This window comes from Sarcophilus harrisii, chromosome 1, assembly GCF_902635505.1.
Source record: "Sarcophilus harrisii chromosome 1, mSarHar1.11, whole genome shotgun sequence".
Classification (NCBI taxonomy): Eukaryota; Metazoa; Chordata; class Mammalia; order Dasyuromorphia; family Dasyuridae; genus Sarcophilus; species Sarcophilus harrisii.
In genome coordinates this window covers 702,226,532-702,243,495 of record NC_045426.1, presented here as the reverse complement: position 1 = coordinate 702,243,495, position 16,964 = coordinate 702,226,532, and the positions used below count along the sequence as shown (strand labels likewise).

Below are 16,964 nucleotides of genomic sequence, written 5' to 3'. Positions count from 1 at the left end.
AAGTTTCTACTAATGGGTTGTTTTCCTGCTTACCTATGCAGTTCATTGCTCTCCACTATTTTTGCCTTATATTCCTAAACTATTGTGAAGAGCTATTTCCAAAAATTACAGTTTCTTAGATAATGCTCATCTCAGCCCAAATGGAGCATCATTTTTTGTTTGTTTTCTTTCATTTTAGTACAATGGTTCCTATAGATAACAGATTTCAACATCGGAAGTGCGGGAAAGAAAGATGCATTCTGATCTCAAGTTTATCATCTCATTCCATGTAGAGAATCATGGCCCCAGACTCCTGGGGACCTGGAAAGCTGAAACATCACCTACGCACCATGGAATCCTAGCTCAGGGGTCTACTAATCCTATCCTCTTGTGTAGGAAGTCGGCCAGACAGAAATCAATGGCCAGACAATTTAATACATGGGAACCCTGGTCTAGAGGTAGAAGTTCAATATTCCCATTTTAGAGATCCAGATTTGCCCAAAGTCATACACACAAAGTAAAGATCAGAGGCTGGATTTGAACTCAGATTTCTGTCTCCAAAGGACCTGACTATGAATAAGTCCTCTTTCATTTTCTCCTCATCATATGTAGGAACTTTACTAAGCCCTTCTTGTTAGTACCTTGACCGTGATATTGGTGTCCAATCTTCAGTGATCTACCTAGGAAGTTGCTCATCTTTTTAGCCACCTGGGAAGGTTCCACACTCCCTCCTTTGTTCTTTGTATTGTCCAGAGAGCCAGTGAAGACTTGGACACTTCCATTTCTTCTCTGTTGTATGTCTCTCTCTTTCTCTCTCTGTCTCTTTGTCTCTGTCTCTGTCTGTCTCTCTCTCTCTTTGTCTCTCTGTCTCTATCTCTCTCTCTCTTTCTCTCTTTCTGTCTCTCTGTCTCTGTCTCTTTCTGTCTCTCTGTCTGTCTGTCTGTCTCTTCTCTCTCTCTGTCTCTTCTCTCTCTCACACACACACACACACACACACACAGAGCCTTGGCTGGCTGCAGAGAATATCCTTCAATCTTCATCATTAGGACACAAAGGGGACTTTTTTCTCTTTCTCTCTAAAATGGCAGCTAGTTTATCACAGAACCACTCACTCGGGCAGCAATTGCTACTAAATTCAGGAAATAATAAGAGACAAGAGAATTTGATCTGTTCTCCTTTTCTATTAGTCCTGCAGTTGCCCAAATTACACTAATCCGGAAACCCTAGATGAAATAAGTCAGAGAAATAGGATGGCTCACTTGAGTTTTGCCAAGCTGTACAGCTGCTTTCTCCAGGTCCAGTTCCTGCAGGAGTTCTTCAATAAGCTGGGGAGACAGAAACAGGGAATCGGTTAATTAATCAATCAATCAACAAACACCTATTAGGTGGCCGATATTCCAGGAACTGGGATTTAGGTAGTCCAGTAAGTGTAACGTTGGACCCAGAACTAAGAAATTGTTGTCGTTGATCAGTCATTTCAACCATGTTTTCGTCATCCAATTTGGGGTTTGGGGGCAAAAATACTGGAATGGTTTTGCCCTTTCCTTCTCCAACTCATTTTACAGATAAGGAAATTGAGGCAAATAGGGTTAAGTGATTTGTTCAGGATTACACAGCTAGTAAGTGTCTGGGGTCATAATTAAACTCAGGTCTTCCAGCCTTCGAGATGACTCAGGGATGCTCCATCCACCTGGGTGCCCTTAAGCAAGAAGACCCCAGCCTTTTCTGAGGTAAGGGAGCATCACCTCCCAAGCCATCCAATACCATCGTCCTCTGTCAGGTTCGTGGGCAAGGGGAAGGCCCTGCCTTGTAGTGGAGATCTAGCTCCCCCTAAGGGTCATCCCCTTTTAATAATGCCAGCTGACCAACCTGCAGGCACCTCCCATCCATCCCCACATGGGGCTTACATTCACGGAACATTAGGAAGTCTATTATTCCCAGCAGAATCTGTCAGACAAATAATTATGACAGTGCAGAAGGGAAAGGTATTATGAGCCGGGTGCAATTTAGTCGATGAGTTCTATTCCCTTCTGCCACAGACAGATATGGCTGAAAACTTCCTGAGACACCGAGAAAAATGCTTATTAAAAGTCTGGCCCCAGAACACAATCAGAGAGAAACCCTCCTCCGCTGACCTTGGTGGAAGCACATCCCATTTCTCCTGAAATTGGCTGGTTTTGATTATTACATTTTAGCTCAAGACGGTCCAGGGGAGCTCCAGGCATCAGGATGGATACAGCCAATAAAATAAAAATACACAGGATTTTTTTTAGATGAAAGGAAGAGCGGGGAGGGGGGAGGAGCAACCAAGCGAAAATAAGGAGGTTTGATAGACAAAAGAACTCACAGAATTTGTTCTCTATATTTTCAGGGGCTTGGAAGGAATTGGATCTTTTCTTCTACGCCTTAGACTATCTCTTCATTGAGCAAACCCTGAGAGGGGATATTTCTCCATCTTTAGGACAGCAGAAATGTTCTAGAGCAGAAATTTAATAGGGAGTTTCCCAGCAGCCCGAGCAGTCCCAAAGGGATGGGTTCAATGCATCCTCTTCCTTCTTCCTCTTCCTCCATTTGAGGAAAACTATCTATAGCATCAGCAGACAATTGAAGTTTTTTTGTATAATTCTTTTCTACTACAGAATGTTGAATCTGGAGCCAGAAGTCTACTCTTGGACCCACTCTTTCTTAGATCTTAGATTTAGGACTGGGAGAGATCAGTAGTCTCACTCAAGAGAGGTAGTGAATGAAAAAGCCAGGAGGAGTCAAACCAAGTATCTTGACTTCTGATGCAACATTTTTCCTACCCTACACAAGAAATTGGGCCCCATCTGTAAAATAAAGGTGTTGAATGAAGGCTTTTTAAGGTTCTATTTGTAGGATCCTAGGAAATCTTTCTAAAATACCCTTTCCTTCCATGAGCTCAATCAACAGAATGATCCTTAGCCTTCTCCTCCAGCACCAACATGGAAGATAATTTGGTCCTATATTTATTCTTGAGTTGTGCTACCTCAGATTTAGAAGATTTGGACCTGGAAGAGAATTCTGAGGTATATTAATCCAACTTTTTCTTTCACAGATGAGGAAACTGAGGTCAAGTAGGGTTAAGTGACTTGTTTCTAAGGCTATAGAAATAGTAACTATGAGATCTGGGATTTGAACTCAGTACCTGTGACTCCAAGGTCAGTGTTGAATGTCAATTGCTATATTCCTCCTATTTCTAGGGTGTTTAATTCTTACAGATCCCTCCCAACTTTTTGGACAACCAAAATAATTAAGCACCAGACTGAGGTATACTAATAGTCTCTTGCTTCTGGACCAATGGAGATCAGAGCTGGGAAGAGCCTTAGAATAGGGAATGTCAGAGCTGGGAGGGACCTTAGAACTGAATACAATATGTTGACAACTGAAAATTATTTTCAAATATATAATATTTGAGCTAGAAAGGCTTAAGAACATAGAAGCTGCATGTTCAAGATGGAAGGAATTCTGGAACAATAACTAGAAAGAGCCTTAGAGATGCTCAAGTCCAGAGGTTCTTCACGTTTTCTTCTCATTTGTCTCATTTGATCTTCACGACAGCCCTGAGAGATTAGGTGCTATTATTATCCTCATTTTACAGGCAAGGAAACAGAGGCAAGGAAAGGTGAAATGGTTTGCCCTGTGTCACAAAGCTAGTAAATGGCTGAGGCAGAATTTGAATCCAGGTCTTATTGATTCCAGGACCACTTCTTTGTCCACAATACCATGAATAGAACAACAAAGTAATAACAATTCTCTCTTAAGATTTGTAAAATTCCTATTCCCTGTTAACTCTTTGTTTTAATAATATATCTAAAAATAAAAGAAAAATGGATACCAACACTTAAAAAAAATATTTGTAAAATGCTTTTACATATATTATCTAATTTGATCTTCATAATAGTGAGATAAGTAGGTGGCAGTAGATGGAAGCAGGATCTGGAGTCAGGAGTTCCAGGTTCAAATCCTGTGGGCGACCTCGCTCATCCCACCACCAAAGCTGCAATATTTTCAATGAGGGGGTTGGACCAGAGACCTCTGACCTGAAGACCTTCCTTGCTCAAGCTCTATGATCAAAAATCATTGTCCTGGGTCTTTAAATATATGACAAAAAAAGCATTGAGCTTCTGCTTTCCTAGCCCTCAAACAGGCTAGTTAATAGGCTTTGGGGCATGGAGAGCTCTGGGAGACTACCCAGCCCATTTTACAGAGGAGGAAAATTAAGTCCAGAGAAAAAGGACTCACCCATAATACAACATGCATTAGTGTTTGGGATCGGAAGCTGCTGTTTTTGCCCCCATCACACAACGAGAAAGGCACCGTGGACCTTGGGGAGACTGGGGTGCACAGCGCACCTCAGACACTCACCATTGGGGGTCTCACCTCTCTGACCCTCAGCTGAAAAGTGGGCAGGAAGATCTGTAGCACCTTCACCCCAAGGGGGGTGTGGGAAACCTGCTTCGGCCCTTGCAGGGCTGTCCCAGCGCCCGCGAGTCGGAGGACTGGAATGGGAATGCTCCCTGATTGATTCTTTATATTGATGACACGGCCCAAGGACCAGAGCAATTAGCTTGGAGTCCTGGATGCTCTAATTTATTCTATTAACAAGGAGGGGTTGGACAGGGAACTGGAGATCATGGCATAAGCCACAGAGGATTTCCGTGGCCCCGTCTTCACGGGCACTTCTGGGCATTCAGGGCAAAGACTTGTCTCCCAGGCTTTTGGGGGACCCCCCCAGAGCAGCCAAGCAGGCAGCCCAACAGTGGGCTGAGCATCCCAGATAAGAGAGAGAGTTTCAGCCGGGAGAGAAGAGAATAATGAACGAACAGGGCGTAAAGCACTTGGGGAGAGAGGGTGGGACCAGAAAGGGATGGCTGCGCAGGGAAACAAGGCTTTGGCAAGAACAAACACGGCCTCCTGTCTCCTCATTACATGGCTACCTGCGGAACAGGAGCCGCCTCCACAAGCACCGCAAACAAAGAATCACAGGCGAACACAGTGTCTGCGAAAGAAGGTCCTCAGAACCCCCAACAACAGAACAAGGGGGAACCTTAGAACATAAGGTATCAGAGTTGGGAGGGAGCCTAGAACAGGGGGTGTCAGGGCTGGGAGGGAGCTTAGAATTGGGAATAAGGTTAGAACAAGGAAGGTCAGGGCTGGAAGGGAGCCTAGAGCAGGGGATATCAGAGCTGGGAGGGACTTTAGAACAGGAGATAGCAGGACTGCAAGGAGACTTAGAACTGAACATAAAATTTCAATAAATGGAAATTATCTTAGAAGGTATATTAACTCCATGCTTTATCCTTCCTAACATCTGCTTGTCCAGCCAGTGCCTGAAGACCTCTGAGAAGGGGCTGCTCTCCACTCCTCACAACAGCCATTGCCGTCTCCACAGCTCTGATTAATAGGAAACTTTCCTGACCTGACAAGCAGACCGGCCTCTCTGCTCCTTCCCCCCATTTCTCGTTGCTCTGACTTTGGGCCCAGCAGAACAAGGCTGCCCGGCCACTTCTGTCCAAGTAAACAGCCCCAGATCTCTCCTTACATCCTAGATGGCATCTATGCAAGGTTCCTCCCATCATCCATGATCCCCTCTTAATTATGGCCCCAGAATGATACAGCTGAGCTGGGTGGGGGCACAGGAGGTGGGACTATATCCCCCGTGGTCCTGGAGGTAGGTCCCTCAGTGTCTCCCCAAATCACATCTCCCCTTCTAGATGTCCTGACTGACTCAAAGGCTTAACTGGTGGCCTCTGATCTTTTTCAGACAAGCTGCTACCCAACCTTCCAGCTCCCCAAATTGTCCCTTCAGAATTGATTTATTTTATACTCAGGGGTAACATTACCTTGATCCTTACATATATTATCTTATTTTATTTTTAGATTTTATTAGATTCAACCCAATCAACCTCTTAATCTACCTTTGGGGCTCCTGGTTTTGTAATCCAGTAGGTTAGCTCCGTAAACTGCAAATCTGATTGGCCTTTATTCAAGTCATGAAGAAAATATTAGGAAGCGCAGAACGAAGCGCAGACCCCCATGGCTCCCCACCCAAGACCACCTGCCATCAGACCGTGAGCAAATACTCTCGGACCCTCGCCACGCATCCGTTCCGAGTCAGATCAGCAGGTTCGATTGTGTTAATGCCTTTCATCCGTGTTCTCCACAGAGACAGCATGATACACGTCCTCAAAAGCGTGGCTAAAAGCTATGGGAGTTCCTACCGCTACCAGTCCCATAATTGGGTCCAAAAAAGGAAGAGTTTGTTCTGGATGGGAGTAGCACGTTGGCTCTGTGTGTTCCCCCTTGTTGCTATGATCACAGACTCTGGTCTCTTGGCACTAGAATTGGAAGGATTCTCAGGGTCATTTCGTCTAATTCCCTTTTTTACAGAGCAGGAAACTGAGCCCCGGAAGGCTGAGCGAGCATCAGAGGAAGGACATACACTGGATCACAATACCCTTCTCATTGTGCCGTGCTGTCTCCCCGGGCTGTCCCTTTAATAGGAATCAAAGTCAAGATCACCAATTAGCTTCTGGTTTGCAGACTCTCTTTCCTGTGTGTTTTATATATACCTGGATTTCCTCCCTTTTATCAAAATGTCAGGGATGAAAGAGACTTTACAACAAAGAATGGGAAAAATGAGAGGGAAGATGTTTCCCTACCTTCTCCCTCTATGAAAACAGCTTCATCCTAGGGGTTGGGGGGAAGGGAGGAGTCTCTTATGGTTAGGTGACAATGGCTAGTAAATGTCAACACCTGCTGACAGGGTATTCTGGGAAATATTTAACAACTGGCTCCCTGTAAATATAAATCAGGTCTTGTGTTGGAGCTGGTAATGCCCACACCAAAAATTCAACCATCAGCTCTCTTTCAACGTGAGCCCCACTTTAGGTCACTTGTTTGTTAGTCATCAATGAGTTCTTGATTTGCTCTCATGCAGCAAATAGAAAGTTCCTGGGGTAAACTGCAAGCCCTCCCCAGAGGGGCTCTTCAGTGGTGACCTCAAGGGTGGGAAGCTCAGGTCCTGGAGAAGCCACTCAGGATGTTTTTGGACAAAGGGCCTTTGGGCACCCTCTCACTGACCTTCATATGGGGGGCTGGCTTCTGCTTCTGCTGCCTGACTTCAGGTTCTAGACAGCCATGAATTCTCTGAGTGACCTCAGGCCAGGCCCTTGTCTCCTCAGACTTCAATTTCCTTAATTGTAAAAAGTAGAGTGGGATTTAATTCATTTTCAAGGTTTCTCTCAGCTCTGAGGTTTCATGGTCTAAGGACCTTCTCAGCCCCGACATCCCTCGTTCTAAGCTCCCTCCCAGCCCTGACATACCCCGTTCTAAGCCCCCTCCCAGCTCTGATATCCCCTGTTCTAAGGCCCTTCCCAGCCCTGACATCCCCTGTTCTAAGGCCCCTCCCAGTCCTGACATCCCCTGTTCTAAGGCCCCTCCCATCCCTGATATCCCCTGTTCTAAGGCCCTTCCCAGCCCTGACATCCCCTGTTCTAAGGCCCCTCCCAGCCCTGACATCCCCTGTTCTAAGCTCCCTCCCAGCCCTGACATCCCCTGTTCTAAGCTCCCTCCCAGCCCTGACATCCCCTGTTCTAAGCTCCCTCCCAGCCCTGACATCCCCTGTTCTAAGCTCCCTCCCAGCCCTGACATCCCCTGTTCTAAGCTCCCTCCCAGCCCTGACATCCCCTGTTCTAAGCTCCCTCCCAGCCCTGACATCCCCTGTTCTAAGCTCCCTCCCACCTCTGTGTTCTAAGCTTTAGCTCACTTCAGGTTCTTTCATTCCATAACCCATCTGGACAAAACCTTTCACAGATAAAGTCTAATGCCTGCAAGCTCCACAGAAGGCTGAGGGAGGCTCCCTCTGGATGTTCCCACTCATGTGCACCAAAAGCCAAGGGCCTGACTCGTCAGGATCCCCGTCCTTGCTAACGACTCTGGGCCCCAGGGAATCACACCTAGCGGAGACCATTTGCTCTAACAGAGACGCTCCTGATTCCAAGCAGACCCAAGGCAAGGCAAAGGGCCTGCAGGGGGACGGATTGGAAGCTGCCGCTCTTTACCAGGAGAGCCCCTCAAACTCACAAAAGGGAAGAAAATCTGGAACTCTGCATAAGATCCCCCACTCAGAGCCTGAAAGAACCCCAGGGCAATCCCGGACCACTGTCCGCATTTCTAGGGAGCAGCTCAATCACCTCAGTCCAGCTTCTGGGGGCACAAGGGGCCTGGAGCCCCAGAAATCGGCTTCCTCTGCCTCATGTTCACGAACGCCAGACTTGGCATCAAAGCTCTGGGTTCTAATTCTGCCATTGCTTCTTGCTCAGCCCGTGGACTTAACCCCATAAAGGAAGAATTGGGACTTAGCGGACCATGGCGACCTTTCTAATGTTCCATCACCTGAGGAGGAAGAGCTAAGCCGAGACACGGGTAGGACTTTTGCCTTGGGGGACCCTCCCCCCCCCCAGTGCCCAGCCCGGGCTCCCCCAGCACTTGCTGGGACACGGCCCTGGCACGGGGCGCCTGTGCCAGGCCTGGCTGCAGATCTGTCCGTCCCCCGCCTCCTCGCCGAGCCCCTGACACCTGCTCTCGGTACCAATAACAGCCCTGACCTTTTCTGGCTGCCAGACGTGCCCGACTCGGTGGCGAGGCCTTAACTGAATTTGCACAGCCTGACGGCTCGCCCGCCGGGCACGTGCTCATGCGTAATTCATGCTGGGACGGGCTGCCCGGCCCATGCATATTTATCAGCTTTTCCATAAGAGGCAGGATGGCGTTTTCTTTCACAGCCCTCGAAAATCTGTGTGGCAGCAAAGCACATTGGGGAGAGAACTGGGAGAGTTGCCTCCTCCTCCGGCTCCCAGTCAAGGCCTCTCAACTGGATTTTTCCACTCGCCTCAAACCAGAGGGACTCTGGTCCTTGGGCACCCAGGGGTGAAGCTGCAGAACGGAGAAAGTCTGGGAATGGGAGGCAGGAGAGCAAGAGCCGGGGCTGCTGCTGGGCTGGAGCCCAAGGGCTCCACTCCTCACACCTGGAGGATCAGAGGCACCCCCTTAACTCTAGCTTCCTCGACACAGATAAAGTATTTGACTAAATGGTTTTAAAGACCCTTTTATATCCAATGTTGTGTGTTTTGGATTGCCTCCCAGCCCTGACATCCCCTGTTCTAAGCCCCCTCCCAGCCCTGACATCCCCTGTTCTCATCCCCCTCCCAGCCCTAACGTCCCCTGTTCTAAGACCCCTCCCAGCCCTCATATTATCTGTTCTCTAAGAACCCTCCTATGTTATTAATGATGAATCTATAATTAATGATCCCAATAGATCCGTGGCTAGAGTTAAAGGGACTGGTGATCCCCTCAATGACAATGCTAACACATGAGTTTGGGGATAAGGAAAAGATCAAAGTTCATAAGGACAATAATAGCACCTTGCCAACCTTGAAGTGACAGAAGCATATTTTATCATAACTACCACTATCTTCTTCCTTTCTTCCTTCTCCTCCTTCTTCTCCTTCCATTTCTTCTTCCTCCTCCTTTTCTTTCTCCTCCTTTTTGTCCTTCTTCTTTTCCTCCTCCTCCTCCTTCCTCTTCTTCTTTCTTCTCCTTCTCCTCCTTCTCTTTCTCTTCCTCCTTCTTCTTCCCTCTCCTCCTCTTCCTCCTCCTTTTCTTTCTCCTCCTCTTCATCCTTTTCTTTTTCCTTCTCTTCCTTCTCCTTCTTCTGTTTCTTCTTCCTTCTCCTCCTCTTTCTCCTCCTCTTCTCCTCTACCCCCCTCATTGCACAGAGGAGGACTCTGAGGCCCAGAGATGGGGATGTGCTTGTGCAAACATGAGCAGGTGGGAAGAATTCAGATCCTGACCGTGGCCTCCACAGCCTCTCAGTGGAATTCTGTGGGCCAGCATCAGACCCTTTCCTGACTCCACATTTCCAGAGGCTCACCCAAGCCTTTATAAATGATCATTTCTGAGCTGAGGTGGGTGTTTCCCCATTTTACAGATGAGACCACTGAGGCTCAGAGCAGTTGGGTGGCTTGTCCTTGTTGGAAAAGGCTCCTCCCAGCTCCCATTCTAGCCCTTTCCCACCTCCCAGGATGGGCCCAGCTTTCCAAGGCACCTCCTCCCCAGCCCCAGTCCCTCCAGGTGGTATCCGGTACCTTCCTCTCCTCCATCCTCTCCTGGGGCAGCAAAAGCTTCTTCATAAACGCTGGAGCCAAACCTTGGAACTGCCGCCGGAAGCGAGTGAACCCCATGTGGTCCGTGTAGCCTGGGGGAGGAAGGCAGAAGGATGCTGGGCAATGAGCCTGTTGGAAAGTCCCGTGAGTCTGAGGCTGGACTAGGATAATTCACGAATCGTTAGGAGACACAGAGGGAAGGGATTCCAGGAGGCCTTGGGGAAGCAGGGAAACCTGCCTGGGGGAACCCCCTTCCCTTCTCACCCCCCCATCTCCCCTCCCCAATAGCTCCTCCAAGTGGGATGGGGGATTTTTATTGCTGGCTTCCTTCCTCACCTCAAGTGTCACCTTTGTCACCTCCCTCCACCCCAAGCTGCCATTGCCTTAGCCTCCTGTACTCTGTATGTGGCTGGTAATTGGCTGGTTGTTGACAACCAGACAGTCTGTTAGACCTTGTTCCTTTTATTTTTTGCCTTTCTTTGTACCCCTAATTTAGCACAGTGCCTGGCATGCAGTAGGTGTTTAATAAGTGCTTATCACTACATGACCGACATTGTCTTTTGTAATTAATAGGTTGCAATAGAAATGATTATTTATTTCTATTAATTTATAATTAATGTAAAATGTTTATATTAAATATTAAATAAATATACTTAGATTGATGCTGTATATACCATGGAGGTCACAAAGAGCCGACACAACTGAATGACTAAAGGATATCTTTATCCTCTCTTGCAAGAGTAGGATTGCTCCCTTTTTGTCCTGCCATCCCTGGTGTCCGGCACAGTGCCAGACTCAGAGCAGACCCTTAATAAGTGCTCATCGATTGGTCACGGTGCATCCCTAGCACCAGATCTGCTTTGACCATAACAGATACTTAGCAAAGGTTTGTTGAAGCCAATCAAAGGCTGTTGCTTGTGCAGCTTGTGATCTAATAGAAAAATCTTTGCACTATTGGAAGGAGGGGCCTCGGTTTCTCAGCCTGCCAAAAAGAGGGACGAGCTCAGTGCTTGAACCCCCTGATCCTTCTTGGAAGGACATCCCGGCTCCATGAGTGGAGGGGCTCTTGGGGCTGGGGGTTTCTTGTCATCGTAGGCATTGAGTGGGGTCACTTACCAATCCGGTGCAGCCTCAGGGCGTCTAGGACCTGAGCCCCAGCGAGCTGGACCCTCAGGATGGAGATGTCCAGGGGAGGCTCCCTGTCGGCCGGTGCCGGGGAAGCGCTCCCTCCTCTGTCCTCCCATCCTGATCCTGGGACCAGGCAATGGATAAAGTGTAACTGGGACCGTTTGATCACATTGGTCAAAGCATCCTGGGGCAGAGGAGAAGAGAGAGGTCAGGAGGAGGTGTTACTCAGGAAAAATTAATTCAGAAAAAGAAGGGACGACTTTTGATTTGTTTCAGCAAACTCGTATTAGGGATGGGCGCTGCCCCAGGAGGTGCCCATAGACCCAAAGATAAATGAGAAGAGCCTGCCTCTGGGAGCACAGATTCTCAGGTCCTCCCCTCCCCATCTCCACCTGCAGACTCCTCCACCAAGGTGGTCCCTCCACAAGGGTGAATCCCTGCTCTGGACCACAAGGGAAGGGGGCTATCCCACAAGCCTTAGCCACACCGCTCTCCCTCTCCCTGAAAACCACACCACAGGAAAGCAAAGATGCTCCAAGCGGGGGGACTTTTACTTCAATCACCTTTCTTTACAGAGGAGGAAAAGGGAAACTATGACACGCTCAGAGTCTCACGGCGAGGGCAAGCAAGGACTGGACAATGGCTCTAGTTTCCGACAGCTTCTGGGTGAATTGGAAGGAACCTCAATGGCCGACAGATTGAACCCAGACACAGGAAGGAAAGCTTCCTCCAAAGCCATCCAACGAGGGGTCATCTAGCCCCATTGTTATTGTTGATAATAACCATAATAGCCAGCACTGATGTAACTACTTTTTTGGTCTCATGAAATCCTCACTTTGTGGGGAGTCAGTTAGATGTCCCAGGGGATGAGCCTGGAGTCGGGAAATCTAGAGGTCACAAATGGTGCGAGTCACTCACGAGCGTGAGATCCTAAGATTCCTTCCCTATTCTCTGCTCACTTGTAGGATGAGGATCATATAATTGTGGAAATACGTATAGAAGAATTATACACGTTTAACCTATATTGGATCACTTGTAGGAAGAGGATCATAGAATTGTGGAAATGTGTATAGGAAAACTGCACATGTTGAATATATCTTGGATTACTTGTAGAACAGGATTGTATAATTATGGAATATAAATGTGAAAATTATAATTGCGGAAATATGTATAGAAAAATTACACATGTTTAACACATATTGGCTTACTTGTAGAATAGGATCATATAATTGTGGAACTAGGTATAGAAGAACTGCACATGTTTACATATATATTGGATTACTTGCTGTCTAGGGAAAGCTGTAGGGGAAGGGAGGGAAAAATCCGGGAGAGAAGGTTTTGCAAGAGTGGATGTTGAAAACTATGCATATGTTTTGAAAATAAAAAGCTTTAATTAAAAAAAAAAAAGAATGAGGATCATAATAGCACCTACTCCCAGGGGTTATTGGGAGGATCAAGTAAGTAATCATTGTAAAGTACTTTACATAATACATGGCACACAGAAAGTGCTACATAAATGTTTGTTATTATTCCTATAAGGGAGATTTTCAATGATCTAGTTTAAAACAAGGTCTGATGGTGGAATTTCAGGCACTGTGACAAAGTTAATGGTGGCCACATTTTTCAACAATGGGGAGCCCCTTCCCTCCCACTCCTCAGTCAGCTGCTTCCTGCAGTTCTACACAAGGGGTACAGCTGCAATGAGCTCACCATCTGGAGGATGATCTGAGCGCACACAGCCTTCCTCTTCACAGCCGCTAAACTACTGGCAAACGTCTTCCTCACACAACCGACCCGATGCAAGGCCTGCTGGGAGCAGCCTTCCATTCCGGCCACTGCCCGGCAGATGGGGGGCACTCTGGAGCGAGGCAGGAACAAGCTGCTGAGGTCCTCCCTGGGGAGAGGGAACGGATGGCCATCAAGAGGCGCTGTGGAGGGATGGGAGGATGGAGGACAAAGGACGGCGAACGCCCCAGATCAGCTGGTCTTGCAGGGAGGTCCGGCAGGGGGCTTCCCTCCCACCGTGCCCTGTCTGCAGCCTCAGAAGGCTCCAGCCATAAAGAGGACTCTCAGTGGTCATCCCATGGTAGATTCTTTACGCCATGAAAAAATGCTCTTCTTTACAGTATGTGCTTAATGAAACTTCAAAGGGCTTGACCATTTATGATGTTTTATAGCTTATAATGTTCTTTACTATTTACAGAAAACCACCTTGGGAGGAAGAGACTGTTAAGTATTATCACCTTCACCTTACAGAGGAAGAACCAGAGGCAGAAAGGGTTGGAACTTCATCCCACTCATCTATGCCTCAGTTTCCTCATCTATAAAGTGGAGCAACAATATTTATCATCTCCCTTCCTGGGGCAGCTGTAAGAAAATCTCTGCAACTCGGCAGAGACATAACCTCGTGATTTTAGGTCCAGTTCTTTGTCCCTCTACTGCTGACCACAGAGGAGGGAGACCTCGCTCCCTAGTTAAGCAACCCCACCCCGACTCAAGGGAGGTCAAGATCTCTTCCAAAGCTCCCCCATCCCCAGGCAGATTCTGGAGCTTAGCTTGAGTTCTCGAGGAGGAATATCAGGGTTAGGGTTAGACGGGACTCTTCACACTAGAAATGTCCCAACTGGAGTCAGAAGCCCTCGATTCAGACTGTGTAACCTTAAACAATCACTCTGCTTTCTCATCAGTAAAATGAACAAGTTTAATTTAAATGACCCCCAAGATATTAATGATTTTTAACCACTCTGGGACTCAGTTTCCTCATCTGTAAAAAAATTGAACCAGATGGTCCTTAAAATCCCCATCAACCCTTGACCTACATTTCTCTGAGTGTTGGTCTCCTCATCTGTAAAAGAAGAGGTTGTCCTCAGTTTCCCCATTTGTAAATTGAGTTGTGATTGAACCAGATGATTCAATTAAAGTTCTTCTGCTCTAGATTTTTGTTCCCATGACTCACTAGGCTTTCTTCATCTACAAAATGGAGTCTAAATGGCCTCCATGGCACCTTCCAGATTTCATCCATGATTCCATCATGATAGACGCCCCCCCCCAGGACCTGTCCCACTTTCCTGATTCCACTTTTCCCACCTCTGCCCCCAGGGGCTTTACACCAGGAGGGACAAAAGTCTTACTTCTCCTGCTGGTGCAGTGGGGTCCCTCCCATAGAATAGAGGCGCCCTAAAGGCTGGAGCTGGCTCATTGTTCTGAGTCAGTATCATATCCGGCATACAGCAGGAGCTTAATGAATGTTTGTTGACTTGAATTGGCTGGGCTATCAGAGGATCCAGGTCATGAGCCAAGCAATGTCAGGAACAACACTACCAGTCCTTCTGATCCTGCCCTGAGACCTGAGAAAAGCTCACCTGCAGCCTAGAGTCTTGTCGGGCCGGGGGCTAAGGGCATTATGAGGTTAAGGGTCTTGTTCAGTCGTGACTCATGTGTGTGAGATAGGATTCGAATCCGGGGCTTCCCAATGCTCAGTGGCTCCCTAGCCACTGCCCCACACTGCCTCTCAGCGGTACATCATGGACCTTATCCCACTACACAAATGCTACAAGTGAGGCTCCAGGCAGGTAACTGGTTATGTCCATAGGTAGACAGCTAAGAAGAATCAGAGACCAGAGACACTCTGTGTGTGTGTGTGTGTGTGTGTGTGTGTGTGTGTGTGTGTATCTGTCTGTGTCTCTCTCTGTCTCCCTTTCTCTGTCTCTTTGTCTTCATTTCTGTCTCTCTGTTTCTCTCTGTCTCTTTCTCCCTCTCTCCTTCTTTCCCTCTCTCTCCTTTGTCTCTATCTCTCTCTGTGTGTCTCTATCTGTCCCTCTCTGTGTGTGTTTCTTACTCTCTTTCTATGTCTCTCTGACTCTGTCTCTGTGTCTCTTTATGTGTGTGTCTTTATTACTGATCACAAGCTGTGGCCCAGAACTGCTTAAGCATGATAAATTGCCAGTCAGCACCAGCTGTATCCAGTGCCCCCAAAGGATCCTCTGTAATCTTTCTGACCAGTGGTCTGACCCGCCCTTACCATCTCTGGAGTGAAAATTCTCAAACTTGCTGCTGTCTTGGCTGCCTCTAATATCTACTCCTAGTGTTCTTCCCCTTCTTCAGGACTGAGCTCATCCTAGTATTATAGACCTCTCCTGCAGACCTCCCAAGTTATCCTAGATGGAAAAATCTCTCTCTCTCTCTCTCTCTCTCTCTCTCTCTCTCTCTCTATCTCTATCTCTATCTCTATCTCTATCTCTCACACACACACACACACACACACAAGCAGCCATGGAGATCTGGAAGGGACCTGAGAGGTGTTCTAAGTCCAACTTTCCGATCGCACAGATGGGAAGTAAGAAGCCCAGAGGGGATGAAGTTTTGTTGAAGAATTCAATCAGATCTCAAGACTCATTTCTGCCCTCTTTCTCCCTCCCATCTCAGCCCAGCGCTGTCAGGACCCTGAACCGATCCATTTTATGGTCTCCCTGTAGCTAAGATTCAAATGCCTCCTCTGTGTTACCACAGACAGCCCTTTGAGTCTCATTTTCCCCATTTGTAAAAATGAGGGAGTAGACTGGGTGATCTCCCAGGATCCTTTGAAAAGCATGAAGAAGCCCTCTGCACTTATAAATCCCAAGAAAGAACCTGTCCCAGCCAAAAGGAACAAGCAGGGGCCCGGGGCTCCCATCTAGATGAGCTTCGCTTGTGGGCAGAGATTGTAATTAGCCCTTCTCCTCCTTTTCCTTGGGAGACACGATCCATCTCCATCTCCTGCCCCAAATGGCTATTAGGGTCATTAGGAAAATGAGTCTTCTCTAAATGAGCCGAAGGTGTTTTAATAGCAAGTTGGATGGATGGCAGATTTACAGAGACTAACAAAGCCTTGGATCCCATTTCGGAAATGCAGATGTAGCTAGACTGTGGGATGAGGGGATTTGTATCTCGATGGAGAGGAGTCTGACCCAAGGACCAGCAATGATTTGGGCTCTTCTTCACAGGAGGGGAGGCTCAGAGTGGGAGTATGACATATCTATAGTCATACAGTCAATGACAGACAAGATTGCAACCAGATCCTCAGCTCCTAACTCCCACGCTCCGTCTCCCGTCCTACCGGGTCTGCCCTGTCGTCTTAGGGGGATCTCGTGCCCGTGGCCACCATTATGACAGGTCAGTGACTTGTCCAATGTCACCCAGGGAGTAAAGGGCTGACAGGACTCAGTCTTGGGCTCTGGGAGTCTAAGGTCCACCCTCATCACTCCCCTATACTGTCTCCTCTCTTAAATGAGGAAGAGGAAGGGGCAACTTCTGGTTCTGAAGGTCTCTGAGACCTCCCTTGGCTGATGGCTGCATCCTAATGGAACCTTACAGACTCCATGTTTTTAATTCCCCCTCCAGGGTCTGCTGAGGCAAGCTCCTTGGGCTTAGCTCCTGCCCCCAGAGAATGCATCCAGGGAGGAGAATCTGGAATGTAAGGAAGGAGGGTCGGGGGAGCAGCTGCCTCAGCACAGCTGTAAAAAGGGGATTTGGGGATGCTGGGAGGGCAACTGAGGACCCAAGGGCCCCTTCTCCTCTAACATGACTGGGGATGGCCTAGGATCGACTCCAATGATTCTAGAAGAGAGAATGAGACTGGAGACTTTGCACAACTCCGCCTCATTTAAATCCGACTTACTCATCAGTCAAGAG

The 16,964-nt window shown here is 47.7% G+C and overlaps 1 protein-coding gene across 1 annotated transcript in view; it reads right to left on the bottom strand.

Annotated features, from left to right (window-relative positions):
* The window catches only part of MYO18B (myosin XVIIIB), a 305,294-nt gene that overhangs the window by 182,328 nt on the left and 106,002 nt on the right, over nucleotides 1-16,964 (bottom strand). Inside the window, exons 18-21 of the mRNA XM_031948810.1 lie at nucleotides 13,005-13,188; nucleotides 11,283-11,478; nucleotides 10,149-10,258; nucleotides 1,239-1,304 (exon numbers count right to left, since the gene is read on the bottom strand). Coding sequence (XP_031804670.1) covers nucleotides 1,239-1,304; nucleotides 10,149-10,258; nucleotides 11,283-11,478; nucleotides 13,005-13,188 — 556 coding nt within the window. The remainder of the gene's footprint in view (nucleotides 1-1,238; nucleotides 1,305-10,148; nucleotides 10,259-11,282; nucleotides 11,479-13,004; nucleotides 13,189-16,964) is intronic.